At 31.9% G+C, this 18,559-nt stretch overlaps 2 protein-coding genes across 5 annotated transcripts; one reads left to right on the forward strand and one right to left on the reverse strand.

Moving 5' to 3' along the window:
- Window positions 1-46: 46 nt before the first annotated feature.
- LOC110426464 (E3 ubiquitin-protein ligase DIS1) lies at window positions 47-3,377 on the reverse strand. Of its 2 annotated transcripts, none has more exons than XM_021441668.2 (5): window positions 3,196-3,377; window positions 2,451-2,533; window positions 1,658-1,888; window positions 1,002-1,388; window positions 47-602 (listed from the first exon to the last, which is right to left on the reverse strand). In XM_021441668.2, exons 3-5 carry the CDS (start codon window positions 1,862-1,864, stop codon window positions 282-284), a joined length of 915 nt encoding a protein of 304 aa, XP_021297343.1. In that variant the 5' UTR covers window positions 1,865-1,888; window positions 2,451-2,533; window positions 3,196-3,377; the 3' UTR covers window positions 47-281. The 2 variants fall into 2 exon arrangements, with proteins under 2 accessions (XP_021297343.1, XP_021297341.1); XM_021441666.2 differs by having other exon boundaries at window positions 2,875-3,377.
- A 6,502-nt stretch (window positions 3,378-9,879) lies between these two features.
- On the forward strand, window positions 9,880-15,640 carry LOC110426466 (NagB/RpiA/CoA transferase-like superfamily protein). Of its 3 annotated transcripts, XM_021441669.2 has the most exons (8): window positions 9,880-10,128; window positions 10,353-10,482; window positions 12,245-12,352; window positions 12,467-12,569; window positions 12,642-12,767; window positions 14,228-14,421; window positions 14,778-14,897; window positions 15,088-15,640. In XM_021441669.2, exons 1-7 carry the CDS (start codon window positions 9,948-9,950, stop codon window positions 14,872-14,874), a joined length of 939 nt encoding a protein of 312 aa, XP_021297344.2. In that variant the 5' UTR covers window positions 9,880-9,947; the 3' UTR covers window positions 14,875-14,897; window positions 15,088-15,640. The 3 variants fall into 3 exon arrangements, with proteins under 3 accessions (XP_021297344.2, XP_089641380.1, XP_089641381.1); XM_089785254.1 differs by lacking the exon at window positions 9,880-10,128; XM_089785255.1 differs by lacking the exon at window positions 9,880-10,128 and having other exon boundaries at window positions 15,100-15,640.
- The last annotated feature ends 2,919 nt before the right edge of the window (window positions 15,641-18,559 follow it).

The raw sequence follows: 18,559 nt of genomic DNA on the forward strand, positions 1-18,559 counted from the left end.
GCACCTCCAGCAACTAAAAGAAATAAAAAGAAGGCACTTTGTAAGATAGAAATGTGCACATATGACCATCTAAAATCACTATAGAGAGATACTACATATGTAGGCATGAAAGCTACATCTTCCCATTCATGTATTTGATGCATGGATAAGCAAAGAGAATTTGCCCCCTACAAACCAAAAAAATACATGACCAGAAGACCCATTAACTACCAAAAGAAACCAACCTACTTGCTATAACAAGAAAATAGATTCAGGGAGAACATTACAGAGACAGAATCTCATCACTGTTCTTTCCAAATCCTTCCTGTCACTCTAAGCTTCAATTCTTTCCGGTCTCCCCCTGAGAAGAACAAAGCCATGTTTCGTTGGATGATGAGACCATCAAAACTGTCACGAACCTTCCGGTGACTGTCCCTTATGCTCCTGGGCACCCCTTGCCAAGTCATCTTCCTCCCATTCCCACCCACCTCGAGACTGTAGCTATAGTTCTTTGCCTCATTATCATCACCCATAAACCGCAGGAATGCTATATAAACAGGAGCCATCCCAAGCTGGAATGCTTCAAAGTGCAGGCAAAAGTACTGACCAAAGCAACTGAAAACCTAAAAATTGAGAACAGAAATCCAACTATCAGTGGCATACACCTCACAAAATCTTTAAATAAAATCTAAAATAACAAGGTTAAGCCTATGAATATCATAGTGCCACATCAAATAACAAAAAGAAGCATAATCTCTTCTCCAAAAATAAAAAACAGTCTTCAATTCTGTGTGGAAAAGCCACTTTATTAGTTTTATTCTTTTGAGTCCCCTGTATAATTGCATTCAATGGTAGAACAATAGAACAATACATTGACAATGGACTTTATATGATTCTCCATTCATTTTAATAAATTTCAAGTTCTTGAATTAACAAAAACAGTAGAATAATTCCTCTTCTAGGGGGTTGGAGAGAAAGCAAGATATGACAAGAAATGTGAAGCAAGAATAAAGCAACAATACCGTTAGCATCCATGTAGCATTCTCAACCTCATGTGGATTTGATTTGACATAACGATGGTTGAAGGTGCTGCCATTGTGCATGTCAACTTTATGATCATCTTTGAGATGGGCCACAAGATAAGGAATATCACCAATGACTGTGCATTCTGACCCAGCATAGGGGCAGCTATATGGTCTATAAGAACATTGGGACTCATGTTTTAGCTTGCTGTAATATGGATATATGCCAATGCACCCAAAACTCTGATATTTACAGGGAAGCTCAAGAGATGCGGCAACCTTCTCCAATGCAAGACACCTAATATTACCAAGTTCATGCCTACAGGTGGGGCACCGGTTGTGCACCCTAGGTTTGCAACCAGAACACAATGTGTGTCCATTTGAACACTGCACAAAGAAAGAAAACCAGCAGTTAGTTTATTGTGTTAATGTTCACTATTAATTTATGTAAATGTTAGATATAATCTTGCACATAGACATGGTTTGCTAGAGATATGTTTAGGATGATTTAGTACAAGTAAGGTGGTTGAAACTGATATCATTCCTAGAAAATTTCCGAATATTGCAAGAGATTCCACCAGACACAACTTACAGAACATATTTGTTAAACAATTTCATGAGAGCAATCATCAAATTAAGGTGTTATATGAACAAACCTGATGAATTGGTGGGTACATTGCATTTAAGCACACAGGGCACTCCAACAGCTCACGAACGCTGCTAGACACAGTCACATTAGGTTTTATAGCAGCCTGAGTAGGATCATTCACAGATTCACTATCAATAATGTCTTCATTTTGTGGAGGATCAATAACCTCAGGCTTGCTCCGCAAGTCATCAAAAAATGGATTCCCAGATGCCATGCTAGTATCTATGCCTAGTCTAGACTGAAAAGACAAAAAAATAAAGTGCATGCACAAAATCAGTTAACATTCAGCATACCAAACACAAGCAACTTAAAATCTTTGATATGTGTCAAATTTGACAAGAAGTTAACGTATTAAACAATTACTCCAAGTCAGCTTATTTTTCATACTTTTAAATTCTACCACAGAATCATACTTTTAACGCATCAGCTTATTTTTCAGCCCATCATATATTCCACTTTGGCAAAAAGGATTTGACTTGTTTAAAACATGATATAGGTGCCAAAATTTAAATGAAACTAAAATCTAATTGTAAAAAGTTACTGTTTCATACAATCCTTTCTCCAAAGTTCACATGCAAAGGTTCCCAAACATGGCAGATCAACATGGACATTTACCTTTAACAAGTCATGTAGAAATCAACAACATGAATAGAATTAACTCTATTTTCGACTATTTAAGTCAAACCAATCCATTTAACATTCTATAATAACTAAGATCCGTCAATGCACATTATCACAATTAGTCTACCACTCAACAAAACAAGAAATCTGATTCAATCATAAGGACAAAATATTCTTACCACCCAAGTTTTTTTTAAACCCCTCAATCCTCTCCCTTTCTTCTCTATCAAATTCACCGGCCGGCAGTCGATTCCACCTTACCCTACAAATAATAAACATTCATCAGACAATCAGATTAAACTTCATTTTCTTTCTTCAAAAATACCCAGCTTAAAAATTCATAATTGTGGAAAATTACATCAATGTAGGTAGAAAAACAAATGAAAACAGAAACTGGACAAACCTACTTGTGACTGAACCACATAAAGACTATAAAAAAACCCTAAAAAAAGAGACACCAATCCAAAATTTTCAAAAATAAAACTCCCCAAAAGAATCAAACAGATCTAAAATATTCCCAGAAAAGGAAACTTAACAACCAACAAGAAAGACCCAGAAACCAAAACAACAAAAGAAAAAAGGGCGAAAACCCAGAAAACCAACCTTCAATCCAAACTCAAAAACCCATTTGAATTGTAAAAAAAAAACAAAAACCCCCCGAAGAAAAGAAGTGGACGGCCACCCAGAATGAAGAAGAAAACTTTTATAAGGAAATCTGGGGTGTTTGTTTATTCAATTTTTCTTTTCTTTCTGGCTTTGATGGGAGTCATAAATATGGACAGACATGAAGAGGAGAATTTCAAATTAAAGAGAGAGGAGCGTGGGTGTTTGGGAATTGGATTGCGAGAGAGAAATTTCTCGAGAAAATACAAAAAGAAAGAGAGAAAAAAATAAAGTGTTTTATATGTTAAGAAGGGGCCCAACATTTTTCAATTTAATTTCTTTTTTTTTATGCTCTGAAGATTGAAAATGTCGGGGGAGGGAAATTTCTTCGTGGGTTTTACGCACACGAGGGGAAGTTGAGAGAGCGCGTGGAGATAGAGAGAGAGAGGGAGATTTGATTTTTGAAATGAAAATGGGAAGGGGGCTGTCGAGCAGCACCGGGAATACAGTGGACGGCAGCGCCCGGTATTTAAGGCGTCGGGTTGGATGTGAGCTTCCTCGTTCCCAAACGTTGACACTGACGTGCGTGTTGTATACGCATCTTAACTCTATCTTATGCTTTTTATTCTGACTCTATTATCATTCATGCTTAGATAATTTAAAAATTATTTTCATAAGATCTTGTTGTGGTGAGTCATTACTCTCTCTCAAAAAGATTAATTCGACATAATGCATACTTATAAGTATTTAAATATCTCCATACTTACTTGATATGATTTAAATCATTCAATGTGATACTCTCCTCCCACCCAATCCAATAACGTCTTGATCATTGTTGGTCGTCTTAATGAAAAAAAGATTATTATATATTTTATTAAATTAAAATTTATAAATAAATCAAAATACATAGACATAATGTTCAAAAAAATCTTTAGATTATTGAAAAAGTTTAAATAATTCTTTATTCTTTAATTACATTCAATCAAGTTTTTATATTTTTATTTTGAATCAAATAAGTTATTAATTGTTAATTAATTATTATTAATTAAATAACACTTATCATTTTATATCTGTATGACATTGACATAGCGTTGACATAAAATGTGAAAAATGTGATTTGATCATATTATTGTAACACATTATTATTAATTAAAATATATCAATATGTCACATCATCATCAATTATGACATATTAAAATGTCATATCAACGTCGAGTGACATAAGAACTTATAACTAAGTTAATTATTAGTTATAAGAGTTTATTTGATTCAAAATAAAAATATAAAAAATATATTTGACTCAAAATAAAAATACAAAAACTTAATTTAAAGCAATAAAAGTGTAAAGACTTATTTAATTTTTTTAAAATATTTTATAAATTTTATTAAATATTATGCTAAGTACATATTCAAATAAGACAAAAAAGGATAAAAGGATGGATAGAGATCATTTCTAGTTTTTCTTAAAAAAATATATAATAAGACTTTACGTTTTTATAACAAAATATAATTTAAAGCAAAACTTGTTAGAGGGTTAGGAAAAAAAGAAAGAACGAGAACAGAATGAAAGACGAAAAGAAGAAAACAGGGAAAGAAAAGAGAAAAAAAAAGGAAAAAAAAAAGAGGAAAAAAAAAGGCAAAAAAGAAAAAGGAGAGGAAATGAGAAGGGAAAAGAAAAGAAAAAGAAAGCGAAAAAATCTCAAAAAAAATATAATAAGACTACAGTTTTATAAGAAAAAAAGAAGAGAAACTTAGGAGAGAGGAGGCATTTAAGATTTAATATAATGAGGTTTGGATTCAAGATCATTTTGATTTTATCTCAATAATAACTTGAGGAGAATAAACTCATTATTAAGTTCGTTAATGAGACCTTGTCTTAGTGGTAACAAGAAAGCTTTTGAACTTTGAGCTCTCTGTTATCTTTATGTTGGATTTGTCGAGGTATATGTTGATTTTGTTGATTGATTTGTATGTTTAATGATTTTTTATATGAAATATAATACTTGATTATGATTATAATTATTACTTTGTACATGCAATTACCTTAAAAGAAAAACTCGTTATTAAATTCATCTTTTCGGAGATAAATATTTTAAATTCAAATTAATCCTTAAATTAATTATTAGTTACACTTTTATCAAATATGAAATTCTATGTCATAATTTACACATGGTCAAGATATTATTATTAATATCATATTAAATATTCAAATCCACATAATACAAACTTATTGACATTATTGATTTTATTTAATTTACAATTTTTAGTTAAAACATAAATTATTAATTCAAAGGTCCCATATTTGGCTTTTAAAGAAAAAAGAGTATAGATTTTTTTATATAAAAAAATTTTAATGACTTTTGATGTATATAAAAATAATTTATTTAAATTCTTTTATGGACTAAGAGAATTAATAAATGGATGATAAAATCAAACCTAACTTGCAATAGAAGTTTTGTGCTAATTAAATCACATTCCATGCATGTATGGATAAAACTATGCATTCCCAACCACCAAGGGCACAACTCTCACATGCTTGCCCATCATGATATTGCTCATGATTGTGTTAAATAAATATACTAATTTGTCAAAAGCATATGTTTTGAAATTAAATACATATCATTTTCTTAGCAACTAAAGAGTTTTACATGTTGAAACAAAACTTAATTGTCAAATTTTTGTGATAGTTTATTTTTAGAGTTAAGATATTGGAGAAAATTTAAATTCATTGTTATCCAAAAGTTTTAAGAATAATTTTAACATTAATCCTAAAACTTATTTGCAAGATCAAAGAAGCGAATAAGTAGTCAATATGATAGTAAAACTCAATTGAAAATTATAAAATAGAGTACAAGATAGAGAAAAGATTACAAAGGAATATAGTTCATATATGTTAGTAACATGTGTGCATATGATTGAATCTATTACATACTTAAAAGGAAGTCTAAAAAGGGCTTCCTCATTTAGCCACATGTCAGCTAAATCATTGCCCACATTTTTAGTCTCCCAACCCATGAGTTAACCAAACTTTGCAAAAGAGTCAGTTAAGCCACAGTTAACCATAAGTCAAATTGAAATCTCTTTTGCCCATGAGTCAATCAAGACACATTTTCAAGTTAGGAGTTTTAAACCTTTGTCAGTCACGACCAAGCTTGAACAAAGGGGTTTGAAACTTTTGAAAGAAAACCCAAATTGCATACGTTTGTAAGTAAATCCTTAGATAATTAGTGTGGAGGGTCGATTATGACCTATTGGTGTTTCTTTATCCATTCCGATCCCATATTCTTTTACTCCTTGGCTTAGCTTAAATCTACTTGATTATTTTCATCTTTTTAGCTTCCCTCATTGACTTCCCTTCGGGTTTAAGTTATATTTTATTCTCGCTCTCAAGTCAGCTTGGTGTACAAATCCTCTGGATTTGAGCTCTAGGTTTTGGTATTTTTTTCTATTATTAAAAAATTCAAGCAACCATAAGATCAATAGAGTCTAGCAACAAATTTTTTACCATAAATATTTTTTTTATGAATTCTTACAGTATGGTGTATTGATCCTCTAAATGTGAGTTTTAGGGTGTAATATTTTTTTCCACCATTAAAATATTCAAGCAATCAGTAGATTAATAAAGTCGAGTAATAAATTTTAATAAATTTTCTATTTGATAATTAAGACAAGCATCCTGTGTAAATTTATGTCCATGCAAGTTGTGTTATCTTCCAATGAACAGCATGAACAGTGATAGGTCACGATTTGTAGAGATTGGAAGGAAGAAAATATATGATCTGAAGAGAGAATTGAAAATTAGAATAAAGAGAAAAGAAATGATCCATTTGGAAAAGGGAATTGAAAATTAGAAAATATAAAAAGACTATTAAAGAAAAAGGATAGAATTCCAAAGCCCAATATATAGGAAATTAAAGACACAGGAAATAGCAAAGCTATTCCTTCTCTATTCTCAGTTATTATTTAATATTTTTAAATATTAATGATTAAATTATAATAAAATTTTAAATGATAATTTAAAAATATAATTAATAAATTTGACTATTTTTATCGATTAAAAAATTTTTCAACAACATACTTTTATATATACTAGAGTATATTCGTGCGATGCATCTGGGTGATATAAGTAAAATAATGTTTGTTCAAATATATCTACATGTCAATATTTATATGGTACTCAACTGAGTATGAAGCTATTTGTTAATTGCAATATGTATAGAAAATATTAAAAATTTCATTATTGTTTAAGTGGTAATTTTATTTTAATAATTGTGAATCTATGCTGTAGTATTAGAACACATAAAATACATTAAATGACTTTACTTAGTGATTTCAACGACTCTAACATTTAGTATTTCTGGAACTTCTTTTTTCAATAATGACAATAAGCGTTTCATCCTCCATAAAAATGTGAAGGAATAATAAAAAGAAAAAGAGAGAGAAAAACTAAAAAGAAAGAAAAATTTAGAATCTTACTTGAAAAATTTCTGATTTTTGTATGAAAATAATAATATTATTAAAATCTAAATAATAAAAGTTTGAATAAACAAACCAAATGAGATAAAAGGAAAAGAAACTAAATACCTACCTTAAAGTTTCTGATTTTTGTATGAAAGCGTTAACATTATAAAAAAACACAATAAAAACTGAATAAATAGAAAATCATGGAATTAATTATTCAATTAATTATTTTATTTTTATTTTTATCACTTTTTAAACAAATTTCATAAATCTGAATTAATATAAAATAAATAATTTAAAAGGTAAAAGAATGGGCAAAAACACAAAAACTATAAAAAAAAATCTTGACTTTTTCAAAAATGACAAATATGTTCCAAGGGTTCAATTGACTATCTCACGTGGCTAGCAATTAGCCCTTTGCTAATGCTTATTTGGAATGCTTATTTGCAAGATTATGGGAGGAAATTGTAACAATGATAGTAAAACTCAATTGAAAATTATAAGAAACATATAAGACAGAAAAAAAAAATTATAGAAGGATGTGATGTGTAAGTGATTGCATTAGATTAAGGGAAATTTTGTTAGTGGTCGAATTAAGGTTTTTCAATTCTATTGTTGCATTTTTTTTTATAGTTATTTTTTTAAAAAAAAATGTAAATGATAAAAAATATTGAAATGTCAGTCGGCTTCATTTCTTTGAATTTTTTTTGAATAAAAATAAAAGAGAAATAATAGAGATATTAAGGGATTTTTTTGTTTTTGGGTAGGTTCTACGGGTGGTAGTATTTTGGAAGCAATCTCAACAAATAATGGGTTGCTTTCTTTATAGGAGTATTTTTACAAAATGTCCAAAATCGATTATTATATAAACAAAGTATATTCATAAAATACACTTAATAATATGGTTTATCTATTCTAAATAATAAAAATTAAATATACTTCATAAAATCTTATTCTACAATTGTTTGAACTCAATTATTCTTCAAACCAAATTCCTCCAAAGTTTTTCTTTATTCTTTTTTCATCATCAACTTGGTGGAAAGGATGCAAATTCGTCAATGGCGATAGTAACTCATATCCTTGGTTTATCAAGATATATTATGAACTTTTTTTATATTTTTTTATTTTTTTTTTAAAAAATTATTTTTGGAGATGTTAATCTAGATTTTTTGATTAAATTATTTAAAAAAAGGAAAATAGTATTGGGTTATCTGCCAAAAAGTCCCACAATGGCCCTAAATGATATGAGTCCCAAACCCAAACCCACCACATGCATGGGGCCGTGTCGAGCATTTTCCACATAGTAACAGGCCGGGTAGTATCACGGATACCCTGCCCAATTTGAACTTCAGGGCTAAACAACCCGATTCCAAACCGATACCCGAAATCTGATCCATGACCCAAAATAACCCGAACCCAAGCAAAAATTGCTTGACAGTGGGCAGCAAGCGAAACGTCTCTCCCTCCCGCATAAACCCTCTTTTCTCTGTAAGTAAATAACCCAATCAGCTTAGTATCAATTTTTATTTTTTTTTCTAATTTATGAGATTAATTTAAATTTTATTAAATTGTTTGCAGCATTTTGAAAAGTGAATTTTGGTAATAGAAAGATGCCAGACACCCAAGCTCTCGTCAATGATTTTCTTAACAAGCTCAAAAAACGGTGAAGTTTTATTTTTTGCATTCAATTTAATTTTAGAAAAACAAAAGTTAGATTCTTTTAGGGTTTTTTCAGTGATTATGGACTGTTTTCTTTTTTTTTTTTTGGGCAGTAGATGGGAGGTCCAGGCAACAGCAAAGCAGACGCGGAACTGCTTCGGTCTGTGATTTCTCAGACACGATGCCTTATACGAACCAGGCTGGAGCTTGATTGATTCCGTCAAGGCCGTTGGAGAACGGTTAATTGCTGCAAATCCTGTCGGTATGAAGTTTTTTTCTTAATTCTTTTTTGGGTTAATTTGTTTCGCTGATTATGTTCGATAATTTGTTAGCATTCGGTATCAGTTTGATGATCATGCCATGTTACTGATGCAGAAATTGTTAGCAGACATCGATACAATACAGTTTTGAACTCTCACTAATGTTATGAGTATGCACAAAGTTGCTATTTTTTCAAGGAGTGCATCTATCTGTGTTCATTTCTATCTATGGATTTTACTTGTCTAATGATAAATAGGTTAGTGTTGTTTATGCTTGAACTAGAACACAGATAGATGTTTCCTTTGCAATGTCTTGCATTTTACGGGTTCATTTGGTCCTGCTGGAGTTGCATGAATAAGTGCCGCTAGAGTAGAGGTTTTTGGAAAGCGTTTAATCAAATTGAAATTATTTGTAATAACTAAGAATAGATTTTCTTTGTTTAAAATTTTATTCAGACTTTTTATCGGCTTCTCTTTGCAATCTTATTCAGATGTTATATTTTGGTTTTCAAGCGTCATGCAATAGGGATTGTAGATACTTGTCCATTGGTATTCTATGTTAATAGTGTATGGATGTGATGGCAGAGCTTGCGGTGGGTAATATTGTCAGGCGTGTTTTGCACATTATCAGAGAGGAGGATCTTTCTCTGACAACAGCTGCCATGGCTGGATTGAACTTATCAGCCGTAAGTGATGATGAAGATGATGCTGATCGAGATGACCGCCCAGTACTATCAGCCGCTGCTGTTGCTGCTGCCTCTTAGAAGCACCTTGCGTCCACCTTCCCTGCAGACACTACTTGAGGATGTGCCTGATTCTGCAGCAGTTCCTCATACTTCTTCTTCTGGTGGAGATTCTGAAGGAAAAAGCAAATGTGAACTCTTTACTTCAGACACTTCTTGTATCTGCAATTTGCTTGATGAATAAATGGATCTTGATTTTGCCATTGATTTCTCTGAGATTAATGTTTCTGGATTTGGTTAAATATTAGTTAATAAAAACCGGGCATCTTGCAGTGATAATCATGTAATGTTAAATCTTGTAGCTTCATAAATTATGTATGAGCATTGATATTTAAGAGCTTTATTTTCCTCCATGCTGCTGACAAAAGTTCAAGAAGCCGGAAGCTGAAGCATGATGTCATTGAAGCAGTCAATGAGCTTATTCAAGACATTAATACTTGCCATGAACAGATTGCTGAGCAAGCAGTAGAGCATATACATCAGAAGTATATTTTTTTGCCTTAAACTTTTTCATTCTTTTTGGTTTTCAACCTTTATAAAACTTGCTTATTCCTCGTTTAGTTTTTGACCAAACAACGAATCACATTTGATAGTCTGAGGTTTCTTGGATTTGCTTTCAATCTTATGCTCGCCTCGACCCCCCCCCCCCCCCCCCTTTCTTTCTAGGCATTGGTTTTCTCATTCCCTAACATCCATATCTAGGGGGGGGCATCGGGTGGCTTGGTTGGCCTCAGTAGTGGAGGAGGCCACAACCGATCAAGCCGACCAGGGTGGTGGAACCAACCGAGCCAAAGGAGAAGCTGATCAAATCATGACTGACCATGGTCAGTCGGTTAAGCAGTCGGTTCTAACGCTTGCTAAAGCAAATTTGGCATACAAATATGGTGGTGATGGACTTCCTGTCAAAGCTTTCAGTTGAATCCCTGGCATGTTTTAGTTGTGTTTGTAAAGCCTTGGTCTTCTTGTTTCTAGACCTTTGATTTCATTACTAAACAGCAAACATCACCAAACAATCTCAAAAACAGCAACCGTAAATCTCCTTCTCAAATGTTGTCATAGCATCACCCTTGAGGGCATTCGTTATTTCTCAACACTTTCTACCGAAAAAGGGGAAAACCTTTTATTAGCAGAGAACATTCACAGTTCACTTAACCTTTTTTAAGAATTGTTGGTATGCCTTGTGCTTTCATGTCCTTGTAATGGATTTCATGGAAGAAGCTCAGCTGAAACCCTTGTGAGCATCGTGAGTAGTTCTCAAAGCAAAGAGTGAAGGGATGATCAGAAAGAGGATGTTAAAGAAAGGTTAGAGCTTAGCCTTTCACTTTATAGTGGTCGGTTTTTTGGTTGGTGTAGGGGTGAAGGATTCCCTACCGATGGCCAAACCGATTAACTGCCCAAACCGCTACGATCAACCGGCTCTTCAACCAGAGCCGATTGACCAAACCTTTTTCAACCGAAACCACAGGAAACTGTTAGTTGACCGCCCAAATGCTCAGCCTATCGTATCTGTGCTTGTTGTTTCTAGTAGGTTATATTATTTCATGTTCTATAACCTTTTGAGTTTAATGATTATCTTTGTCCTGTTGTTTCATTATGTATGATCTGTTGAAATTTATATGGTTATATCTGGCCTGAGATCTTAAAGTTAATATTTTGAGTTTCAGGGATGATTTTTCTTTAGACGCACAAATTAAACTGAAACTATTAGTGCCGTTTGGATGTCACCCTAGTTTTATTTCTGAAGATCATTTTTATTTGTTGCAGAAAATAGCTTCTGATGGTTCTTAAGATTCTTGATTGTCTAATGTTTCATTTGTTTGATAAAAGGTTTCTGTGTAGTTATGATTAAGAACATGTAAAAAATTTATTGATTACAGATTTTCTACAAATCTTCAGATACTTTCCTGGATAAATCTTGTTAATCTTCTAATTGACAACAGTTTCAATTCAGTTATCCAGGATTTAGTGTGATGCATGCATTCGGTTTGTGATGTCTCTGCCCAAATGATATTTGATGTATATCTCCCATTAAACCTCTTTTGCTTTTGGTATGCCCATGCTCATAAAGCACCTGGACAAATTTATGTTGAGGATTCTTCATCTGTCTTAAGAATATGAAACACATTTGCCTCTATGTGTTATCACGTTGCATTCTACCTATCATTTTTGCACTTTTTTTTTTGAAAACCCATTGTTGTACTTATTTAACTTGCCTGGTTACTGATTATAGCTAAAACATATTGTCAGTGAGGTAATATTAACCTTAGGCAGTTCAAGAACCGTGCTGGAATTTCTTTGTGCTGCAAAAGAGAAGAAAAGATCATTTCGGGTATTTGTTGCGGAGGGTGCTCCAAGGTTCGTTCATGTGGCTAACATGTTTTACAAGCAAAGACGTGTCATTTAAGCTGCTGCAATTTTGATGTTCACCCTGTAACAGTTTTCGTTTTACATTACCTGGTGTTAACTTAGGTATCAAGGGCATCTTCTTGCAAAAGAGTTGGTCTCAAGAGGTTTACAGACCACACTGATTACTGACTCTGCAGTTTTTGCCATGATTTCTCGAGTAAACATGGTATGTGATGTGTTAATGTTTTCCTACATGGTAATGAGTTTCTTGCTGTCATCTGAGATTTGAAATATGAAGGTTATTGTTGGAGCTCATGCTGTCATGGCTAATGGTGGAGTCATAGCACCTGTTGGGTTGAACATGGTTGCACTTGCTGCTCAAAAGCATGCTGTCCCATTTGTTGTACTCGCTGGCAGTCACAAGGTATTTTGGCACAATAACAGCTTGACCAGCAAAATTTCTAGAAGTTTTAGTGGAATAATAAGTGAAAACACCTTCTTTTTTTTTCCATTTCAAAACATTTTAAATCATTTAGTTATGCCTCCATGATGGTGTGAGTTTGTGTTTTTGTGTGGTTCTTTTTTTTCTTTTCTGATTTAGATGAATTCAATTTGTTAGCTTGAGGTATCATGAACATGAATAATGGGATAGAAGTCGTGAGGGCTCTAAGAGGAGCTATTGGTGCATAGGATTTAAGTTGATGTGGCAAGATAGTACATAGGATAAATGTGTACAAAAGTGCTTGATGGTGCAAAAGATGGGGTTGAGCACCAAGTGTGATGTAGAAGTATTAAGTACCTAGTAAAGGGAGGTGAGGAGTGGAATAAAAGCATACGGAGGTGAACATTTCAAAAGAATATACCCCACATTAGACACTGAAATTGAAGTCTGAGCCATAGTACTTTTGTTTTTATAAAGGGATAATGTCCTATTTAGCCCCTATTCTTTAGGAAAATGTCTAATGTGGTAATTTTACTAAAAGATTTTCAATGTGGTACTAAACTTTAATTTCATGTATCGGTCTACCCCAATCCATAACACCCTTAACGGAATCTATTGATGTGGCTTCTAACCAATCAAAATGTGTAGGAAAGTGCCATGTTACTTGATGGGATCATGTCAACTTGAACAAGTGGATTCAAATGGCACCACGTGGCTGCCACATGTCATAATTTTTTTTAAAAAAAAGAAAAACTAATTTTTTTTCAAAAGTGAAAAACAAAAAATTTATTAAAAAATATTTTTTTCTTTTTTTAGTAGGTCATATCTTGTGCTTATGTCTCCTTTGAAGCAGTTTAGAAAAATGAAAGTGTAGAGTCCTATACTTCTTATAAGAAGGGTTTCTTTTTTTTTTTTTCCCAGCTATTAATTACCTCTTGTAAGCCACCCAGGTGCTGGCCAGAGTGATTTGAAGCTGGTGCTTGTTTTCTTGCATATTAGCAAGGCAATAAATCTAATGTGCTGCATCTGACGTGTTGATTTGCATGTCAGACAATTCATTAGCAAGCCAGGATCACGTATCTGCTCTTAAGCTTCTCATGGGGTATTATTACATCCCTACTTTAAATCTAGACATATAATGAGGGTAAACTTTTAACTTTAAATATGAGCTTGAAGAGCAAACTATTGGGGTGTAGTTGCAGAGAATCATTGCTAATTGATTCTTGAGGGCCTCCTTCTAAAGAAATCACAAAGAAAAAAAAAGGATCTACTAAGCTGACTTGAAGATGGTCAGAGAAATGGCCAAATAATTGACACGCACCCAGATGGTGTCAATGCTGGCTAATGCAAATATTACAGTCTGGTTTCTGCCGTCCCTGTATTTCTGAATTTTACTTCAGCTTCTGCTTCTCTTGGTGACTCGTTGGTGGTCTACATGACAGTTATGCCCCTTGTATCCACACAATCCTGAAGTGTTACTGAATGAGTTGCGGTCCCCATCTGAGTTGCTGGATTTTGGAGAATTCTCAGATTGCATGGACTTTGGAAGCGGCAATGGTGCCCCTCTTCTTCATGTCGTCAATCCAACATTTGATTATGTGCCACCAAAGCTTGTTAGTCTCTTTGTTACTGACACGTAAGTTAAACTGGACTTTATAGAGCTTAAAAGAATCAAAAGTTCTATCCTTTCTGTTCTTATTCAATTTGTTTTATGTTTACTTTCATACTACAATTTCATTTCGAGTTTCCACATCAATTACTATAAGATGTAACTTTTCCACATTATGGAGCAATAGTGCCCAGTCAAAATGATGTGGGATGCAATGCAGAGTCCCATTTCAGATATTTCTGTTTCGCATTGATCTTGGCCAAAAGAGAATAAAGATTGCATGCATTTGGCTCTTCTGTTCTTCCACCACTTGAGGGTTCTGCTTTTCACACTTATCTATTTTTCTCTGCTCGTGCTGTCACTGATTGCTTTGTGTCTCACAGTGGAGGGCATAATCCATCATACATGTACCGGCTCATTGCAGATTATTACTCTGCTGATGATCTAGTAGTGCAACGAAGACCTACTTCAGGGAATTAAGTTTATAGTACTCAGATATACTGGTAAGTGCTTTTCCAGCCTATGGAGAGGTTGTGAGCTGGGAGGCAATTGTGAGTCATGGTGTGCGATAATTACTCCATGCTAATACGTTAATAAAGCATGTAGTTGAGTTTTGGAATATTAAAAAATCATTTAACAGCTAGCTTAGCTTCAAACTTGGTCCGTATAGAACTTGATCAAATGTTTCTGCAGCTCAACTTTCAGATTATTTGTGATGCCTGAACGTGGAGATATGAAGTTAAAGTCAGAGATTATCAAACTGCACCGAGCATCATTACTGCTGAAACCATCGTTATGACTTTGTGGAATCAACTTCTGCAAACTTGAGAGAAACGAAAGAAAGCCATTATTGTGATTATGAAGAATTATAGGGCTAGGAAGTAGAAATGTAGTGGCAGAAACAGCGAAATCAAGTGAAGGTAATTTTTGTCTCCCATTGTATCATGTATCAAAAATCATTCATGGTCTACTGTTGTATGACATTTGGCTTGAAACTTGATAGTGGGGATATATTTCTGTATTGAATTTACTTGGAAAATCACAGAAATTCCGAATAACATCGATATATAGCTGCAGGGACTGTGAGTGAATGAAGTAGACCTTTTTTCTTTTATGAAGAACAGGATGATGAGGAGAAAGCTAGGATGGTGTGACATTTCACCAACAAAAAGATTTAGATGAGTGCAACTTGTATTGAAGTTATCTTATTTGAACCCTACATTTTGTGATGATTTTGATTACCAAATGATCATGTTGTCGCCTTGACTAGATCATAAAATATTCTAAATAGTGTGACACATCTTACATTGAAGTTTATCCTTAACAGTAGTACATTGATTCTAAGTTGAATCTGTAGACCTTTATATATGTTTTTCTTTTGAGCTTTGTAAGCCAAGTTTGGACCCATCTGAAGTGGATGTGGATTTCGAGTTGTACTTGCATTGAAAGGTTTATAGAATTCCAAACAAGCCCTTTTTTTTTTTTTTGTCTGTCTAGGAAAAATGAAGTTGGCCACAATTAGAGGTATCTTGACTAATGTAGATTAATAATATTAATGCAATTAATTAAATGTATATAAATATATCATACATGAATTAAGTGCGCCAACTTGCATAAAACATGAATATTTTCATGTCATGTCATAAAATTCACTTAAATCCGTATCTTGTAAACGAATTGTGCTCAGAATTATCCGATCTACTATACCCCGACGAAATATGAATCTAATTATCTAAATTTTGATAACCACATATCTAATGAATTAAATGTATTTATACATGAACTAAGTGAGTCAACCTGCATAAAATCACAAACGTTTTCATGTCATAAGACTTAATTTGTATCTTGTTAACCAATTGTGTTCAAAATTATCTGATCTACTCTACCCTAATTGGAATATAAATCGCGTTTGTGATAACGACATTGATTAGAAGTCACTAACCTTATAATTAATTAGGTTTACACATTGAGATTTGCGTTTTATTGATGAGCAATCCACAATTAAGCTTAATCCCACTAATTTAATTCCAAAACCAAGATTGTGGGGTCACGTATGCATTATTATAAGATAACATTAAGCCTAATTTTGATCAATTGGGCAGTCAAATTGAATGTGGCATTGGGTTAGTAAGAAAGTCTTAAAGGCTCAAAGTATCATTTGATTATTTTGTGCTTTCTAACTTTTCAAAGTATTTTTGGAAAGCATTATTCTCATTTCTTTTTTGGGGTTTCTTTAGTTTCTTATTACGGAAAGATAATTTCTAACTTTTAATCTCAATCCAACCTTTTTGAAATAATTTTATTTCTTTCTAATCCATCTTTGCTTCTGTAATAATTTTAATCACGATTATTCATAAAAAATTTAATTTCAATAAAATAACTGTCACGTATTCGGTGATTGAACTTTAAATAAGATATCAAGATTGAATAGCCGGATATAATGATAGGAGAAATAATTTTTATCAACTTCGAGGGTACAAATATTATTCCATTTATAATCAAAATCCAACCTCATTTACTCAGAATTAATTAGCATTTCGCATGAGTTTTTTTTTCATTTAAATAAATTGTTGTATCTTTTTTGTTTTAATGATAATATTTATCTAAGCAAATCAATTGCTTACTTTCCCTACCAACTCCTTCATAAAATAATAATAATAATTATTATTATAAATGAGAGTAGTAATCCTCCCATTGAGATACCTTTGAAGACGTCAATTTCAAGCATTGAAAGCTATTGAGAGACGTGTATGTTCTAATCGCCATGTGCTTTGCTTTGCAACCTAAACTAAAGGTACCAAGGACTTTTCTTCCACCAGATTCACACATGAAAAACATTTGTATTTGTTTGGTACAGTTTTTGAAGTTTTCTTTTTTTTTTTGTTTTTATTTTGAGTCAATTTATAGCACATAATACTAATATGATATATAGTTTAGATTTTTTTAAAAAATATTATGCTTTAAGAAAATAGATTTGAACTTATTTTATGCTTCATTTTTAGCAAGAATTTAAGGTACCTTTGGTTGATATTTTTGCTGTTTGGTTTTTACAATTTTTTTTTTGTATTTTTTGAAGAATTGTTATGAATAAAAACAATGCTTTGATTTAAAATAGATAAGTAATTAAAGAAAAATACAACATCAATCCAAAAAAAAAACAAGAATCATGTGCTTTCTTATAAAATAAATTAAATATTTTGTAAATAATTTTTCTAAAACTTTATTAATTTTTGTATCCAAATGCGTATTTTCGATAATGACAAAAATGTCAACCAAACCGAGTTAAAATTGAAAATAATATATAAATGTTAAGTCAATAAAAATTTTAAATAAAGAAAAAATATTTTTAATTATGTTAAACAGTTAGTTAGTGCACTTAACAAACATGATTGAAGAGTAATAGGTGGCAATTAGAGACAAGCAAGGTCTAGACAACTCACCAAAGTAAGCTTGATTCTTGTTTTAATTGGGTTGTATACTTTATTTATTTAATACTTCTTGTATCCCATTTTTATTATTTTTTTATGTTTTAAAATTATTCACTTTGTGACATTAAAAAAAATGGAATATCAATTTTATAAAATATATTAAATATACTAAAATTAAAAACTTCTTTAAAATTTTAAACGAAAAGAGTATTTATAAGTAATATGACCATATAAATAATTTATTATACAAATTATTATAAGTTTTTATATCAAAATTGTACTATAATTTTACATGCATTATATTCGTATTGTATTTGAATTTATATCATTTTCGATATGGGTAAATTCATACGTATATACTCGAGCAAATGAAATTATTAAATCTATTTACTCTAAAGATATATATATATTTGTTTTTTTATTAAAATTTTTAATTTATAAGAAAAATTAAAAACTTTTTTCATGAAAACCAAAAGGGCCCTTAAATCGTTTGAACTAATAACATGTTTGAGCCAACTTTTTCAACTCTAAATAAATAAGCATGATGCACGTGTAAAAATTGGAGTCGAAAATGACACAAATGAGAGTAGTGTTGTTTTATTAAATAATTGTACAATACCAATTATTTCCAAATAATATGGCATGGAAGTAATAAACTATAAATCTATTTAAATTATTAGGTATTCATAGTTATTAATTAATAATAATTAAAATATTATTTTATTAATTTATTATTT

The sequence above is a fragment of the Theobroma umbraticum genome, unplaced genomic scaffold, assembly GCF_002168275.2.
Source record: "Theobroma umbraticum cultivar Fairchild unplaced genomic scaffold, ASM216827v3 scaffold_55.0, whole genome shotgun sequence".
NCBI lineage: Eukaryota > Viridiplantae > Streptophyta > Magnoliopsida > Malvales > Malvaceae > Theobroma > Theobroma umbraticum.

Excerpts from the sequence above, each read along its gene's own strand:
- LOC110426464 (XM_021441668.2), bottom strand. The coding sequence starts at position 1,864 with ATGGCATCTGGGAATCCATTTTTTGATGACTTGCGGAGCAAGCCTGAG. Across the intron at positions 1,389-1,657 it reads TGTACCCACCAATTCATCAG|TGTTCAAATGGACACACATT; the intron begins GTTTGTTCATAT and ends TTCTTTGTGCAG. Across the intron at positions 603-1,001 it reads ATGCTACATGGATGCTAACG|GTTTTCAGTTGCTTTGGTCA; the intron begins GTATTGTTGCTT and ends CTCAATTTTTAG.
- LOC110426466 (XM_021441669.2), top strand. The coding sequence starts at position 9,948 with ATGATGAAGATGATGCTGATCGAGATGACCGCCCAGTACTATCAGCCG. Across the intron at positions 10,129-10,352 it reads TTCTGAAGGAAAAAGCAAAT|CTGCTGACAAAAGTTCAAGA; the intron begins GTGAACTCTTTA and ends TTTTCCTCCATG. Across the intron at positions 12,768-14,227 it reads TACTCGCTGGCAGTCACAAG|TTATGCCCCTTGTATCCACA; the intron begins GTATTTTGGCAC and ends TCTACATGACAG.